The sequence below is a fragment of the Ornithodoros turicata genome, chromosome 1 (assembly GCF_037126465.1).
Source record: "Ornithodoros turicata isolate Travis chromosome 1, ASM3712646v1, whole genome shotgun sequence".
Taxonomy (NCBI): Eukaryota; Metazoa; Arthropoda; class Arachnida; order Ixodida; family Argasidae; genus Ornithodoros; species Ornithodoros turicata.
In genome coordinates this window covers 30,556,253-30,573,968 of record NC_088201.1, presented here as the reverse complement: position 1 = coordinate 30,573,968, position 17,716 = coordinate 30,556,253, and the positions used below count along the sequence as shown (strand labels likewise).

General features: G+C 46.0%; 1 protein-coding gene and 1 long non-coding RNA gene across 2 annotated transcripts in view; one reads left to right on the top strand and one right to left on the bottom strand.

Annotated features, from left to right (window-relative positions):
* The window catches only part of LOC135377855 (uncharacterized), a 250,025-nt gene extending 243,943 nt beyond the window's left edge, over positions 1-6,082 (top strand). Inside the window, exons 8-11 of the mRNA XM_064610568.1 lie at positions 3,007-3,218; positions 3,505-3,837; positions 4,507-4,646; positions 5,348-6,082. Of these exons, the coding sequence (XP_064466638.1) occupies positions 3,007-3,218; positions 3,505-3,837; positions 4,507-4,646; positions 5,348-5,534 (872 nt within the window). The 3' untranslated portion in view covers positions 5,535-6,082. The remainder of the gene's footprint in view (positions 1-3,006; positions 3,219-3,504; positions 3,838-4,506; positions 4,647-5,347) is intronic.
* LOC135377857 (uncharacterized) lies at positions 2,814-12,467 on the bottom strand. Its single transcript, XR_010418210.1, has 3 exons — positions 12,163-12,467; positions 4,603-4,746; positions 2,814-3,179 (listed from the first exon to the last, which is right to left on the bottom strand). It is a non-coding gene; the product is annotated as an uncharacterized LOC135377857 (long non-coding RNA).
* Between the last annotated feature and the right edge of the window lie 5,249 nt (positions 12,468-17,716).

Genomic DNA, 17,716 nt, shown 5'->3' with positions numbered 1-17,716 from the left:
GTCTTGAGTATTTCTACTGCTGTCATATAGTTGTCGTCCATAATGGTGACGGTGAGAGGCTATGAGCAGTCTCTACGAAAGGGTACTCTTGGCGAAGCAGCTGGTGCATCTTACGTTGTATGTCTAACGTGGCCTTGAGCTTGAGGCATGCACAGACTGGAACATAAAATGGACCGATACAAGAGCTTGACAGTACAAGGGTCTTGTGTCCGTGTGTTTTATGTCTCAGTCTGTGCCTGCCTCATGCTCAATGTCATGCTACCCACAAGTTCTCTACACCAGCTTGATTGTCTGCTCCTGCTTGTTGCATCTTACGCTACATGTCCAATGTGAAAAAGTACCGAAATCCTGGATTAACAACGCACATGCATGAGACGCATCGGTGTGTGGTCGCCACCAAGGAGAGTTTTTTAGTAAATGGATCGAAGTAATTGTGACGAAGACGGCTACGACTGCTTACCTTGGCTGAAGCGCTGTGCACCGTGTAATGCAGATTTGACCTTCCGAGGATATTGGTGTCAGACAACGGTCCGCAGTTCTCCAGTGAAGTTTCATAGTTCCGGTATGCCTTGCAAAGTCATTCAAGCTGTCCGTACGGCTCTTTAGCACCCAAAGTCTGGGGGGGGGGGGGGATTTCGAGCGGTCTGCCTGCCTAGATTGGCGGCACGTTGCTCGGGGAAAGGAAGAAAGGGGGTAGGGGAAGGGGGTAGGCGAAGAGGAAGGCTCACACGTCTGGTTCTACAGTTCCCTGCACTACAACCGACCATGAGGGTCCACTTCCTTCAGAAAGTTCAGCAGGGCTTTCTGTACGGATTTGCGGCGCTGGAGGTTGCCGCGCGGATGGACGATCTCCTCAATCTGTAGCTCTGATGTTCCAGGGTGCGCTGCACTGCTTTTTGGAGTTCCCGTCTGGCGTCGGATGTAGCCGGATGCACCATTATGTGTTCCTCCGTTTCTGGCTCACCGCATTGGCGACAATTTGGACTGGAAGTGCGGCCGAGTTTGAAAGTGTGAGTGCACGTGTAGGCACTACGAGATCGGATGCGAAGCAGGAGGCAAACTGCAGCCTTGGAGTGGCCACTCACTGCCACAGAGTGGGGGTGCAGACCCGTCTCCCGTTTGCGTATCGGGATGTAGCCTCCATACATGTCTTTTGATAGCTCTGGAGCAGGCGAAACTATTTGAATGGGCCTGGCCTTTCAGTTCGATTTTTGTAGCTGCTTTGGCCAGCTCATCAGCTCGGTCATTCCCTGAAATTCCTTTATGAGAGGGCATCCACTGCAGCGATACCGCAGTACCGCGGGATATAAGTCTTGTCAGCTGGTGCCTTGCCTCTCCTGCGAAATAGCATGTCTCAGAGTGGTGATCGATGTGTGAGATAGCGCCTCGTGAATCCGTGATTACGACGATGTCTGACAACTTCGCGGTCTCTGCAGCCCTAAGCGCTTCAGTTATTGGCATCAGTTCTGCGTTGGTAGATGTTAGCTCTCCTTCCTAGCTTTCTGCCCACTCTAGCTTCAATGATGGTATGCAGTACGCTATGCCGCATTTGCCCATTCTGTTGTTAACGCTGGCGTCATTGTAAATGTGGGTGGCAGTGCCGTAGACGTCGTGAATACACTCGGCGCACAAGGTACTGAACAACGGCGTCAGAGAGCTAATTCTTCTTTCGAAGTCCAGCTAATAGCTCGCTGTGAATTTCGGAAATTGTCCAAGGCGGCTTCTTACGTGGCATTCCAGGTGGCGCGGGCACTACCTCGGTGAAAGTGCGGATGGTGGCTGCGAAGCGAGATTTTGTGTGGTTTTTCAGTCTCCCGATGAGGGCCTTGCCAGCGGTGGTTCTGTGTAAGCGCGTAAGTTGTTGGAGGAGTTGCTGAGTGACGAGCAGAAGAAGAGGTAGGGCTGGTGCCTCCGCATACACGGCCTCGTTACGCGCAAAACCAGGAAGGCCGAGGGCGTTTCGTAGGCCGTTGCAATTGATCTGTTCCAGGCTCTGAAGTGCAGATGGACTTGAGCGAGCGAACGTGAGGCCATATAGGATCTTGGCAGCGGCCGTAGCCTTATGAATGGCCACCACTGTGCGCGGAGGGCATCCAGATGCGGGGCATCTAAGTCGTCGGACGAGGTTCTGAGTCGACAGACATCTAGATTTCTTTTCTTTTGTGAAAGGCCTCCACGATAAGCGGCTGTCGATCACAATGCCAAGGAACTGGTGGGTCCTAACTCTTGGTAAGAATGTACCGTGCACAGAAGGAGGAGGTAGTGGAGGCCACCTTTTTCCACGCCCTAGGAGCATATAGCGTGTTTTGACCGGGGAAAGCTTAAGCCCGCGTGCAGTGACGTAGTGATCCACCGCAGTAATGCCATCTTGAACGGCTTGGCTGAGCTGCCCAGGTTGCTCGCTTGAAACCCATACGCAGATGTCATCGGCATAAATGGAGCAGTGTAGTTGCGGAATAGATTTCGGTAATGACACAGTCTGACGGACTTGTTAAACGAGCTCCACGAGCTGCAGATAGAGACTACGTTGAAGAAGAATGTACAGACAACTTTAGTAACACAACAAGTCCGCATTCTTCACTATCGTGGGCTTACTCCACTGCCGTATGACACCGCATTTCACGTATGTATAGTACAGTACATATGTACAACGGAAACGCCGAAAGAAATATTCATGATTCGCACCAACATCATCCCATCGGTATCTGCGGAGACAATTCAAGTTTAGCGGGTTACCAGGTGCCTATGCATCTTATGAGAGAAATAGTTCGCGAAGAACGTTAAGCCCTCTCACGCACGGTTAATCAATCAAATCAATCAAATGAGTTTATTGTTAATCAAACAAAATACATACAGTGCATATACAGATGGAGATCCTATAGGTTAATAACGAGCTAAACCGAATCAACGAAGTGTCCTCAAAGGTATGGTAAAGACGCTCTAAGTGAAAACAGACGTTGTGCAATTATGTCCCACTACAGTTGCGAATGGTCGGTCATGTTCCAGGTTTTGACCACCCATGCCGAGTGCAGTATCGTGTTGTTCTGGGAGAAGGTGATCGCAAGGCTGAGTCTGGACTACTGGACCAAATCTCGGACCTCTCCGGGCGCATACGAGGATATCCCCTCCGAGGCACCGCTGCCGACCTTGTGCGCCGGGCAGGACTCATACGCCTCCACCTACACATGATATCTGCCAATGCAATCTCCGAAGCCAAGGTTAGTAACGAATAAACGCAAGACCTAGATGACGTGGTTGATAAAACCCTTATTATTAATGATGCATAATAGGATTGGCCGTCTCGTTTTACTTTGTTTTACCTCTTCCACTATGACGAACAACCATCAGTGAACGTAGGTTTCACTTGCATTCGTGTAATCTTTGCCACCCAAATGTATACATAGCAGTTAGTATTGTTCGATGCGCGTTCTACATCTCTTTGAGGAAGTGGCGCGTATTAACCCCAACTAGCTGAACTGATTCATGAACTTGGTTGGTATTCAGGTGCCAGCAGTGAACCGCGAGCAGACTTTAGCCGGTAGAGACCCTGCAGAAACGGCCGTTGCCAACTGTTATGACCGCGACAAGCAGGCCTGGTGTGTGGAGGCAGACCTAGATAGCGACGTGGTGCGCCTCAAGCTTTTCTACGCCGACCTCCATCATGTGCCCAGGGGACACCTGCGTTACGTGGCCTGGAACGCCTACCTTATAAGGCGCGACCCTGACTCCGGAGCCCGAGAGAGCGTGCTTGCTGTGCACGCTCCACACTCCTGCTATTACGTGCAAGACGGAATGGATGTGGGAGTTGTGATGGACACGGACGTTTCAGTCAGAGAGGTAAGCAGTTAGGACCTACCTATATGCATTACTAACCTAGTTTAACCTAGTAACCTAGCGTTATTAACCTAGTGACGTCAACTGGGTGAAATTTGATTTTTTGCTGCACAAGTGCTTGCAGAAGCCATTGCAATGCCCCATTAGAATCAAGTTACGCTGAAATACCTTTTTTAACTACACTCTAAATCTTTTCACACCTTTAAAGGTGTAACAACGTGCATGGCGCACGCCTTTTTAGGTGTAATTTTGGTAACATCATAATGGAGCACGGTTTCGCACAAATTTTCTTTACTCGAGTGTTGTCTGTCCTCGAAAAATTCAGTCTTACGACATCAACATTGTTCAACAGTATTGTAGACACTTGCGCGTGCTCGATTATCGATAGCGATGCATATATGCATTAGCTCGTACCTACGATATCCAAGACATAATGAAAGCAAGATTTGCACTAACACTTGATCTTTAGTAATGCTTTCCAAATTTTGTAAAATATCATCCTGGAGATGCAATGTTACGCAACCAGGTTGAATGTTCATAGCGCACACCTTTAAAGGTGTGAAAAAGTTTACAGTGTAGGGTACCAACAGGGCTTTCTGCTAAGAGCGTAGCAAGGAGTCAAAAACCCCGTATTCGAACGGACTCTTGAAAACGTACTGTGTTTCTCTACAGATCCGCGAGTCCGCAAGCATGTACCTTGACAGCAGTGGTCATCTTACCGTACACGTGGAGTGGTTAGACTCTCAGCTCCTCTTTGGTGCTACATACCACAAATATGACGACATCGCCCGGCTACAGTGTCATCAGATGAAGTGAGTCTCTTTTGGTGACGTTTCTCACGGGCCTCGTCAGCGGTCGTCCCTAGACATACCGTTCCAACTCCGCTGGAATTTGTTTCTACGGTGTCGGGAGCTTTTGGGAGGAAAAAATTAATCTTCTGTAGTGTATTCAACCCACAAAAATGTCTATTTGGTTCCACTTTTTATGCTATGTTATTTGGATGTTGCTTCACACCGATATTTTGGGCAACACACTCACACTGTTTAGGTGGTCACGTGTGTAGGGAAGTTAGTACCAGGATGGCACTGCGCTGCCAATTTGATTGTACAAACTTGGTTGACTTATAAAAGATGAACCATGTATACTTTTAACGATAAGGAAACTGCCAAAACGGTATGCAGGATGAACGAAAATGAAAGGAAAGACCTTTTGACGAGCATAGGGTTCACTGATAGGGAAAGTACTACACATAGCAGAACATCGTACACAATTGCCTTATTTATGCATTAACGGCCCCACTCGTTAGTTTTTATTTGCGTTTCTAGTTGGATTGATTCAGAAAAATACGAATGGGTGTGAGTTCTTCCGAAGAGGTATTTGATTATGCATTGCAAATATCTATTCAGTATGCAGCTCTCTAGTGGAAAACGTTCTTCACTTTATCTTTTTTACTATCCCGGTACAGAAATTTTATGTTTGTCGCTTAATAATTTCAATAATTCATCCCATCAAGGCGAGAAATCTCGGCTTTGCAAGCGGAGAACTACAACTTGGAGCGACAGGTATTCAGCTACCAGAAGTCCATATCCTACGCAAGCGCACGAGGGCAGCCTTCTGACGACTTGCCCGAAGACTACTACGCCAACCACGTTCGACGACTGTCGGAAGCCCAGAGCCTCTCCGAGTCTGAGTATGCCTGACGAGCTAGAGCAACGACGCCGTCTTGGCTACCTGCAACTCATTGTCATTTCTGGCAATGTCTCGAGCTCTGTAAGGTTGCATGAACCGCCTGAGGAAGGGACTCTGTAAGGCATCACGTGAGATGCCACTGTAGATCTCGCTGTCGGGGAAAGGCGCTTCTTATTTTTATTCTCCGCAGAGTTATTTCATTCTGAAGAGATTGCTGCTATTGCTAGGCACAGTGAGGCCACGCAGTTAGCACGAACGTGTACAACAGTCGTTTCCAAACTTTGTAGCGCCGCACCTTGTCTCGTACTCCAGTGCATACGTTGAAAAGAGCACTGGTAAGCGTAAAATGAAGCAAAAGCCTCAAGTCGGGGCATATATTGACAATATCGGCAGCTCACGACTTGAAGGCTTTTGCTTCAGTCTACCTTCGCCGAAACGCTGGATTTTCCATTTTCCACTGGTAAGCGTAAGGTTGCTAAGGGGCCACTAAAGTGAGAACATTTCTCCTCGCGGAACCGTTACCGTTACGACACCGTTACCATGACAGCGATACAAAAGGAACGGTATTCATCCTTTGCGTCGTTCTCGGTTTATGCTCTCTCTCTTCCTCTCCTGCTCAAGAAGCGCGCCAATGCGGAGCGGCCTGTCATTGGTCTCTTCAATCGATCTCGAGCGATGAATCGTTTGAGGAGCCCAATGAGAGCCCGCTCCGCTACGTGTGAAGGAGAGGGAAAACGTACATTGCGGTCTTGTTCGGGCATAAGTCACGGGACGCAACGGATGAATCCTGTTCCTTTTGAATCGCTGTGAAGGTAACGGCACCTTTGATTCCGCGAGGAGAAATTTTTCCATTTTAGTGCCCCTATAACGATGTCATGGCCAACTTATCTAGACGCCGACAGACAAGCATCGTAAGAGGGGCAATGTCTTTCACAATGACTTTCTTTCTGCGACAGGGCGCCACCAAAAGGGCGCGACTTGGAGAGGTTTGGAAACCGCTGATGTGCAGGCCTTGACAGGCGAAATGCTTCGGCGGAACGGAGACGGTGACGTCGGTGGTGCGATTATACACGTGAAAACGAGACCATAAACGAACGCTCCGTTTGTATTTGATCTAAGACTGCACTTTCCCTTGCTGCACTTCCCACGTGTGCAAACGCAATTACTTCTAGCGTTTTCCATCAACACAAGTTAATGGTATACTTCTCTTATGGAGGTAATGTATTCATTGCAAAGCGTGAGACATTCCCAAAAATTTGCCCCTGCCGGTTGTGCATAGCTGTGGTGCTTGTTGGATGCGAAAGCAAGGAACGGGTTTCCACGGTTGGAGAATGTAGTGTCGTAACAGTCGGAATGGCAACGTAGAAAGCTTTTCATGTTAGATCACTACATAGGATTTGCTTCCGAATATCGTCACTGAGGTTGTCTTTGTATCACCCGTTGAACTGTATACTGACGATACTACAAAGACCACATGAGAAGAGAATGGGGTAAAATTATGTAATTCCAAAGAAGGGCTCACAATTATCCGCTTTTCCTAAGTCCGCTTATAGGGACATGTGCCAACAACTGAGTCATCCTCACCAGTCATAGTCTGTTGTGAACGTCATGCATAAACGTTGGGAACGTGTTCTGCCGGACCAGGATGACATTTTGAAGAACATTTCCTGAGTGGTGGGTCTTCAGCTACGTTACATTTTTCTATTCGTGTATCCTCCCCCTCCCCTCCCCGGGTACGCTTGAGTTGTGATTTTCGGAAGGAATATCACACACTTCGCTCCCTGAGCTCCAAAACCGTAAACTAGAATATTTTCATAGTGCTCATTTCAATAACTGTCGAATCAGAATATTAGTTCGCACAAAAATTCGAGGTCTGACAGCGTTATTATCGCTTACTGAAAGTACTTTGCTTCCAATTTTAGCGCTTCGTGCAAACTGACCGCTACTCATATTCGCAATTAGTCATCAATAATGCAATGATCGACACACTGATATAGGTGTTTTCAACGATAAGAATATGTGAATAGTAAGTCGCGAATTAGTAACGAATTTTCAAGGTGCGGTTCATGCTGGTGTAGTTTTTAGAGGGCTTGAGGTGGCCAACCATGACCAAGTACCAAGGTAGCACATGTCTTACGTAAGCGCCGACTGTGCTGTTAATGACCTTAAATGCCCTTTCTATCATTCACTTCCTTTTCCCAACGAGTTAATTCAGTCATTCCCGTTTCCAGCGCCTTTCCTGAATGCCCAGAATATTTTACAGCAAGGACTGAAGTAAAATTGAACGAAACTAGACACATGTTTCTTGAAATTGCTCTCAACCTCCCAGATATGTGGTTTCTAATCACTCCTGGCAGTTACATTCGAGGCATCATTAATTTCGTCGCATGTTTTTCCGGCACTCTCTAATAACTTGAGTTGGATATCACATTGGATAGTATACCTTAGAGTAACTTGGTGCAGGTCCGTTTCGCCGCAGTCCAAACGAATTTACGATAAGGCCATGACACTAGAGTAAAGTTTCGAAAAAATTTGGGGAAGTCTTTTTCGTATAGGAAAGGGAGCACATCCTCAATTACGATTAGAGAGAATGATTTTGTTCTGACCTTATACAGCCGGCGCTTCTGCATGACATGTGTTATCGTCGTCTCGTTTTTAGCACTTTTAGTTCTCGTTTCAATGAAAGTGTGAGCTCGCAAAATGATGAGAAATTTGAAACAGACGATATATAGAGAAGCGCGAAATAGCGAGCCAGTGACAACGTTTCTCGTTTTTAACGACTGCTCTCAGGTAAGTCATGTTACGCTAACGGTGATGAGTGGATGGAAAGAGAAAAGGAGAGGCACTCCCGTATAAAACATTTATACCAACGACCCTAGCCTAGCCACCGCAATCAACTGGCGTATTACGAGAAAGCCCTATCCTGTCCTAGAGAGTCCTATGAGAAAATATGTTCCTGTCACTGTGGCCCTATTAAGGCGACGTGGAGTGTTGCTGTGTGAAACAAAAAAGTAAAAATCACAGCGACCGTAGTGCAATTTACTCCAACTCTGGTCCCTTCTCGGCCTGTGGATAGACCCCATTCATATATGTTATACTGTACATTGCAGAAACACCGCTATTGGTGACTTTTCCTGCCTCCATTTCAGAGAGCAGCTTGATGTCAATCAGATGCCACGTGCATACACACACTCACTGATTCAAAGTCCCTGTGGTTTTTCGACTGTTCCTTTCGACCCATCTTGTCGGCAGCGCTGTTCTGTGCCAATTCGTTACCAAATTTCAGTGAGCGTACATTCTTCCGCTTTCTTTTACTGCGTATTCCTATAGCTGGAACGCAGAACAACGCTGCTAAACCATTTTTCCGCATGCTTTCTCAAGTGCCTCGAGAGGAAACCTTTCTTCACAATCTTTGTAAAGCCTCCTCGTGTCGTCCACGTTCACTCACAGTTGTACATATACCATCCTCACCGTAATTCTTTGTGCGAAGCACGCCGGCTGTGCTATACGTTCCAGGGCCCAAGAGATAATCCCGCCACACATGTGTACGCAGTTCGTTTGTGACGTCGAAGAAAATACGTTCGGCTATGGCCAAGGGGATCATACAACGTCGCTGTGTCTTCCACAGCAAGCTCGGAATATGAGGACAGAAACAGGAATGCTACGTATTTTGCCTCCTTTTTTAGAAAAGAATCGTTCTATAACGCCAAGGCATGTAAACATATAAAGCAATACTAAAGTAATGGAGGAAATTGCAAGAATAAAAGAAAGACGACTGTAACACGTCTTCGTGACACCGCCCTAATAACATTTCGAAATATAAGCCAAGCCAAGTGTGTGCACTGAGGAGGCAACTGCTTCTGCTTGAAGCTATGCAGGGCGCTTTTTTTTATCCTTCACAGATTTTTTAAAATAAAAAAGCTATGCGAGAGCTAAAGTATGCGAGATGTCATTTTTGCAGTTGAACTATACGGCAGGGCGGATATCCTGTCGAACAACAACAACAACAAATAAGTTAATGACAATGAATGGGGAAATTCGCCACTTGAGGTGCGGTCCACTACCCCAAGGCACAATGGGGCAGGATGTGATGTGTCCTGATGATGAGGTGATGAACGATGCTAAATAGGGATAGTCAGTGGAGTCAGTATGACATCAGAACGGTAGGCAAAACCACAGCACACAAAAATACACACACAGCACACAGGTACGCAGGCAGATCATAGGGTAGAGAGGAGACCAGTGTCCCGGAGAAAAATCTTGAAGTATCCTGTCGAAGAAAGTACGTAAGTATAGAATGACTAATTACCTAAACTTCTTTAGCTCTGTGATTATGGGATTTCGGCAAAAGCGAGATAGCAGAATGGGAGACAATCCTCGTTGGAAGCCACTCCATTTAAAAAAAATCCTGAAACACGGACGTGCATTGAAATGTTCGTCGCAGAACTTTTGGTATGCAAATGAACCGAAACCATGGCGACCTTGAGCGCAGGGGTCATTCCAGGGGACCACAGCGCTCATTACACGTCAGAGGGCCACGTGCTTTGGAGCGATAGAAATGATTGGAGTAGGCGCTGATCCACTGGCCAGATGAACCGCTTTGTATAGCAAAATTAAGCGCTGGATATTTCACGGCACGCGCTCATTTCAGGATTTTTAAAAGATAGAATGGCTTTCAATGAGGTCCCATTGAGTCAATGAGTCTCCCATTCTGCTATTTCGCATTTAGCACGGAATTTCCTATTTAGGCTAATTCATTTAGGCTAGGTTAGGAGTTCATTAATGAATTTTAGGTAATTAGTCATCTTGTAGTACATACCCTCTTCGAGAGGATGTCCGCCTGGCCGCATAACTCAACTGCAAAAACGACACGTATGCTGCTCTCATAACTTTTTATAGAGATTCTGTAACTGATATAAAGAAAACTCCCTGCATTTCTTATCGAGACACAATCATCATCCTACGGAAGTCTTATGCTTGTTTCTGTTGCTTACGCTGTTGCTGTCTTGTTTTATGCTAAGTAGAAGCCGCGCATTCTGTGATCCCCCGTCATAGCGAAAAGACATCTATATTCTTTGACCGTTGTTTTTCCAAGAGTGTTATCTCAATACAAACACGTGATTGCGACGATAATATCGATGTTTTCAGCCGCAGTCATGATGACGACTGGTGCAATTGCGTGAAAGAGATACCCTAAGAAGGCATAAAGCTTTGGAGCGAAGAAAAGCCGGTGCTATTTTTTCTCCTTCACGCGCACGAGCATGGACACCCCTTGGCCATAAATGTAACGCGCTTTCTTCATCGTAGCAGACGACGTGCTGGTGGCACAGCCTCCCTTATTTTTATACTCACCTTTCATTGGTTGCTTGGTGGTCCCGTGGCCAAAAATGGAAAGTTGCATTTCGAACTTGACACGGTCACGGTTGAAAACGATAGCCAGAGGCACGTCTTTATTTATTTATTTTCATTTATTTATTTATTTATTTAAAACTCTAGTTATATTGGAATGGCGTTGCGGTTGCCTAATGGTATCTTCGACTGGCGGTACTACCAATGCTCTAAGCCAGATCGCTCTGAGCTGGAGGAAGAAAGAAACAACTGGCGAAGCTGTTGTGACCTGTCGAAGATAGAGTGATCGGTGGCTGCCAGTTGAAGATGCCATAAAATAGTGAAGCATTTTCTTCGTACGTTCCCGCATTTTAAAGTTCTGTGCCAAAACAAGAGAAAGAATTTTCAGCGTGCGTAACTTCCTCGCGGGAGCGAGCATCCTATCTGTAACAATGTGATGCGCTTAAGAAACAACCGAAGATGCTCATCTAACTCCTAAGCCCTGACGGTACACTAAATAAATAACTAAATAAATACGCTACGTGACCGAGACGCATCGCCTAGGCTTGTCTGTTGCAAAACCTAATTTTACATCGAGGTAAATGCCGCGATATAAGCTACGCCTATTGCGGGCTTATCAATGAACAGTCAAAACTTGCCGAGGAAACTCTGTGTTGAATCCCTGATGCGAGAATGTACGCGCTAATTTGGTCAGTGCAATGGCCGGTGAAGTCGCCACTCGATCACCTGACGATCAAAGTGAGGTTTATTGTCGTCGTCCATTGATGAAGATATTCATTTTGCACTTATTTTGTAATACCATTATTGGTGCATTTTCATATTCAGCACTGTCAGTCGCTACCAAGGAAATACTCTCACTGCCTTTACTGTGAAATGTGGTAGACCCTGAGATGTCCACATGAAATTTGTAACACGGCGCATCGCCGTCGCTGCACCCATGACGTTAACGTGCCGTTAGCAAGCCCTTAACTGTTCTAACGAATATTTCTGCAATATCCTTTGTTTCCTAGCTCTCGTCCACGGGCATTGTCGTTCCTTTGGCTATGGATGCACGAGAAAATATGCTCATACAAATGTGACAAAGGGACACACGTTAGTGTGCGACATGCCGTTTCATCGCCCGCGGAAAAAGTCACCAGGAAATAAAATGGCACATCCCGTAGCTTCCTAGACTAGTCGATAAACACACACACAAAAAAACGAATACATGTGCCCATTAGGTGTCTTCGATGATGAACATTGTGAAGCTACAGCAGTCGAGTACACGAGGACAGCATAAAGAGGGCTTACCGTTGCCAGTCTGTTTCACAGAATGCCTTCGGTCTGAAAACTATATCTGTATTCAGTTCGGAGCTAACGAGAGAAGCCAATTTACCAGAAGCCACAAAACTGAAATTATGTACTTAAAAAAAAAAAAACCGTTTCCATAAAGGCTTTCTACCGTCTGTCACATTGTAGCGTGTAATTTTAGTACTCAAGGCGGATGAACGTTATTCCAGGATGACCAATATCCGTTTCTCGTCTTTTGCACTCAAACCGATATTTCACTATCTCGTGGTGCCATCGTTCCGATTGTACTCTTGGAAGTGTGCGCTAGTAAAAGCCATCGACAACAACGTTCGGTTGTGCTATCTTTGTGTTCCCCTTTTTATCACGATGGAGCCACCAGCTCGCCTGCATTTACGGCATGTCATCAGTTATAAGGTTCACGTCGCGCTATATAGCTACACTATACGAGTAGAATAGATAAAAATCTATGTTGCTTCAATGTATTCTTTTGATGTCACTGACCCAACAGTAAAACTATATATGCTAGCGAACTCCTCAGCGACACATCAGCGAGTTTTAGCAAACCGTTACTACGGTTATCGTGCATATCGGAGCCAATCGCAGTCGTATGTGACTCAGAATCTTATCCACTGATTGGTACCGGTTGATACGGTTCGACGCAAGCCACGTGATCAACGGTTTGCTAAAACTCTCAGTCATCAAGGCCGTCGTCTTGACTTGAAAATGTGTTCCAAGAATCATATTTTGAGACCTTGTGTGGAAAAACTGGAATAAATTTTATCGAGTTTGTGTAAGCTTTATCTCCAATTTCTTCGGTTGACAGTTGGAGGTATTCGTCACGCTCCTATATTAAACATTATATCTGGATTCGATTGATGACATCTAGACACACGATTCGGACAACACAATGAGATCGCAATATTTTTCGTGTCCTGCATGGCTGCAGCAAAGTTTCCGAGAATATTATAATACTGTTAAAATTCACCACGCAGTTCTATGTGAAATATCTAAATGAAGAGACTCTCAAAACATCGATGGACGTTTAATTGGCTACTACTGATCTCCGGAATTTTCTTAGCGGGTAGAGGAAACAGCGTAATTCAATTCAATAGAATTGGCACAAAAGTGTTTCACTGAGTGGGTTAACGGAACATTTTTTTTGCCTTTCGCGAATCACGACGATACATTTTGCGCTGCTCAAGTATACTTCCATAGCGATTCGTCACCAAGAAAAAATATTTCAATCATGTCGTCCGTCCAAACTCCGCAAAATTGTCCATTGTAGACGAGACCTATTGAGAGTAAAAGATAGTTGCTTGTTAGCTAAGTAAATAACAACAAAAAAAAAAAAAAAAATCCCGCTGCAAGGAATCGATGGCATCTTCCGCACTTGGGGCGAGGCGCTCATGGCGTAACACAAACTCTTTGACAAAATGTCAATCGAACTGTAGTCACTTAGCCAAAATGACTTTGTTGCAGAACCAGTTCCTCCTGATGCTGTCCTGAATTTCTAAAACCGTCTGATGAAGGTAGATGAACGAACAACGATTAGAGAAGAGCAGTTGAGGCGATCCTCTCGTTACGAACTGCCGTTCCCTCGTTTTCTTTTTTTTTTTTTTTTTTTTTTTAGAACCGTTGTTAGTGTGACGCAGCCGAGGAGTTCGCAGCCTCTCGAGTTGGGTCTTTCACCTAGTTCGCCTGATGGGTGCTCCAGCAATGCCTACACATCCCTCTCAAAGTATGACATTCCTTTGTGTACACGCGGGGAACTCTTCGATAAGTGATGATTGTTCTTGTATATCGACCGGAGTGTTACCAAGGTGTTGCTTTGTGTATATGAGTAAAAGCTATTCATACTCGCTTACTGGCTCTGTGTGACTGACGTTTTGCTTTCCTTCTACATCTTTATTTCGTCGAAATTAAAGGAACAGACAAATGACATTTAAGGACAAAGTGCAAAAATTTCTCCGATTTCTTCGATGCGGATGTGATGACACCGGATATCGTGTCTTCCCACTTCGCCTATTCCCATTTCGCCTAATGCTTTTTAGCGGATTATCGCGCAATCCCTTAGGAGGTTCACCAGCTTCCAACTCAAGTGGGTCCCATTTGGCCTAATGTATGCTGCAGACAGTCCCACTTCGCCTACTGGTCCGTGTCACGTGATGAAAGAAGGTGGTCCACTGGCGTGCTGCCAAAAGTCACTTTCGCATCTTCACATAACTTTACAACCTCACTGGTTTTATTCAAGCATAGCATTGCGTTAAATACATTTTTAGTACTTCCTGAAAAGTAAATGCGAAAATTTTGTTATTCTTTGTCGGGAAGTCAAAGTTAATTACGCATCTCCACATAACTTTATCCCTTTGCTAGTTTTATTCAAGTGTGCTGCCAAAAATCACTTTACCGGTTACAGGTTTACCTGTTATATTTCGTATCTGTGTGCTAAACCAATGAGGTCTGTCACAGGTCACATGCACAGGGACCACGTCACGACCATCTGGTTGGTCACAGCGTGCCCTTCGCCATGGCTTCGTGTTCCCTCCGCTCTTTTCACAAGTGAGGTTTCCTTTATTTATTTCTCTTTTGAAGTGAGCAAAAATCCAAAAATCTAACTTAAAAACTCGAGACTAGGGGACAAAAAAACAACACAGACAAGGCTTTGAGACCTTGTCTGTGTTGTCGTTTTTTTGTCCCCTAGTCTCGGGTTTTTAAGTTACGGATCTATACCACCAGCTCGCTTGCTACCTCTCTATCCTCTCGTTACCAAAAATCTGCCTCTTTTTTTCATTCCAAGTCCAATTCCCTGAGCCGCACCAAAAACCTGTGTCCCTGCTGGTGATTTTGTGAAGTGGTAGCAGGACATTTCCGTGTCCAATCTGTATGGAAACTTACCCCCTTTTTACGTCAAACATTCATCGATCCATCCATTCATTCATGAATCAACGAAAACGTTTTACTCGATAATAATCTATTCATTTTATTATTAGTGGTATCGCACACACCTTCGTTTGCAAATGTAAAGGGTCCTTGTTTCGGACGACGTAAGGTTGCCGTCGGACGAGCGCATTCATTTATTCTTCTTTCATTCGTTCTTCTATCGGGGCGGGGCATGTAAGCAACGCCCACTTGTCGACAGTCCCGTTTCGCCTAATGAGATTGCACAACAGTCCCATTTCACCTAACACCAGTCACCCCTCCCGCCTCTTTAATCCGATAATTCGGATTACGCGAAATGGGATGTAACCCCGGATATAATAGGGCAATCCTCTGCGCGGTCGCTCCGAGGCTGGGCGGAAAAAGTGCTAGCTGGCAAATTCCTAGAGCTGGGAAGGCGCCACGTGAACATGCGAAATCTGGCAAAACTGGCGAGAACAGGCGGGATCTGGCAAAAAAAGTTGCCACGAAATCACCACCCGAATTCGCGATAACTCTCCCAATCATCGTGGGAAATCATTTGAGGCAACCAATGGAACGACCCTTACCGTATTTGTCTGTCCAATGAACGCCGTGCCTCCGACTTGACTGAGACGCGCAGAGATATACCGCCCGAAGAGTGGTGTAAAACGCACTGAGGTCGGTATCGACGCGCTGATACACAGGGGGCGCTGATTAGTTCCATCTCGTTATCACCAGGATCACCAGCTTCTTAGGGCCAGTTCTCACTTGGCGACGCCCGACGCGGCGTCGTGAGCGGGCGGCGGAAATAGACGCGCATTTCCGGAGTCGGGAGAGGAGAGACACCCCCTATGAAGAATTCAGCTACGATCATAGTTTTTGCGTCGTGCACACACGTAGCTATTCCATTCGAACCAGTGGCAAATGCTACAAATGTAAAGAAGCGGTCGCCTTCGGGAAACATCTCGATAGAAGACATGTTCACACTTGGATACCCGGAGAAGGTATTGAACTGCTAGTGTCACACTCAAAAATGACGCCCCGTTATACCTAGCACACTGCGGGCAAAGAACAAGCACATACAGAGACACACACACGTACGCACACACACATATTTTCTATTAGAACGCAAGAACCTGGTGTTGTGCCCAGGAAAAGGCGGACTTTTATGTCATAGTATACCAGGAACGTTTTTCAGCTGAGGTCATCAACTCTTGTTTCTGCCTGCATCAGTGGAACAACTTTTACGACGTTCTTCCCTTTAGACCTGACGCTCTGCTCCTCATAACGGCTGTGTGATATATGGTAAAAGACGCAAACAGTGAAAACCGACTCCGTAAGTACTGTACCCATTTTGCATTCGTAGTACCAGCCCAAGGCTTTGACATGTCCTGCGCTGCTATTTTTCATGCATACTCATACTTTTCTTCGGTTCTTTGGATTTTGGAGTGCAAGGTCACGTACTGCTGCCTTCATGATGCTCGAGGTACCCCATAGTTGCAATACAAATGCACACAACACCAGCTGATGGCCCCACACCTAAAGAAAATTGAAAGTGTTTGAAATGCACTCACCCACACCTGGTAACCCACATGCGGTCTATTTTAATTTTTGATTCCGTGTTAGCGCCGCGAAGCAACTGTGGCTATGAGCGGCGTGCAGACGTAGACAGATGGAAAGAGGACAGGAAGAGCCTGGCTGGGATTAGATTAGGCCACGTTATTGCACATGCCCGCGACTAAGTGCACCTAGAACGTGAACCTACAACAGAGGTTAGTTTAGGCCTGGTTATGTGTATTGCACACGCCCGAGACTAAGGGTGCGTTCTTGGCCATGTCATCGCAGCGTAGCCGTCAGCGCTGTTCGTCACCGTCACCGCGACGCTGGGAAGGTGACGATATGCACTGAGTAGCCAAGAACGTGCATCCATGTAAAACGTGCATCCATGACTGAGTTTAGATTACACTAGATCATGCGTATTACACACACCTGCTACTCATGAGTGTTTACGTAGAACGTAAACCAGGATAGATTAGGCTATTCGCTCCGAGATCGAACAGAGTCGGCGCGCTGCGGAGAAACGATGAACTGCCATTGTGTGGACGCGTTGTCTGCTTTTACTGTTTGTCTGAAGAAATCTTGATGGAGCTTAAGGACCAGGACGTCATAGATGTACGCAAAATCAAAATCTGTAAAAATGGGGAGTACATCCCTACACGAAACATAGTGCTGACTTTTGACAGGCCCACACTTCCAGCAAAACTAAAAGTAGGCTACCTGTCAGCAGGTGTCAGATCCTACATACCGAACCCGTTGCGCTGTTTTCGGTGCAACAGGTTTGGACATGCTGCAGACGGGTGCCGTGGCTCTGCCTGTTGCGCACGGTGTGGAAAGTTTGACCACGAGACTAAAGAATGCGAAGGGCCAGACTGCTGTGTCAACTGCTCTTCCAACAACCCGTCCTACTCGAAATCCTGTGCAAAGGGGAAATATGAAAAAGAAGTCCTGCACGTAAAGGTTACACATAATATCAGTTACCCAGAAGCCAAGAAAAAAGTAGCTCCCATCTTTATTGAAAAATCTTTTGCCACAGCAGTAACACAGAAAGCAAAACTAGTCACACAGTACACGCAGACCGAGCAATCAATAATCACAC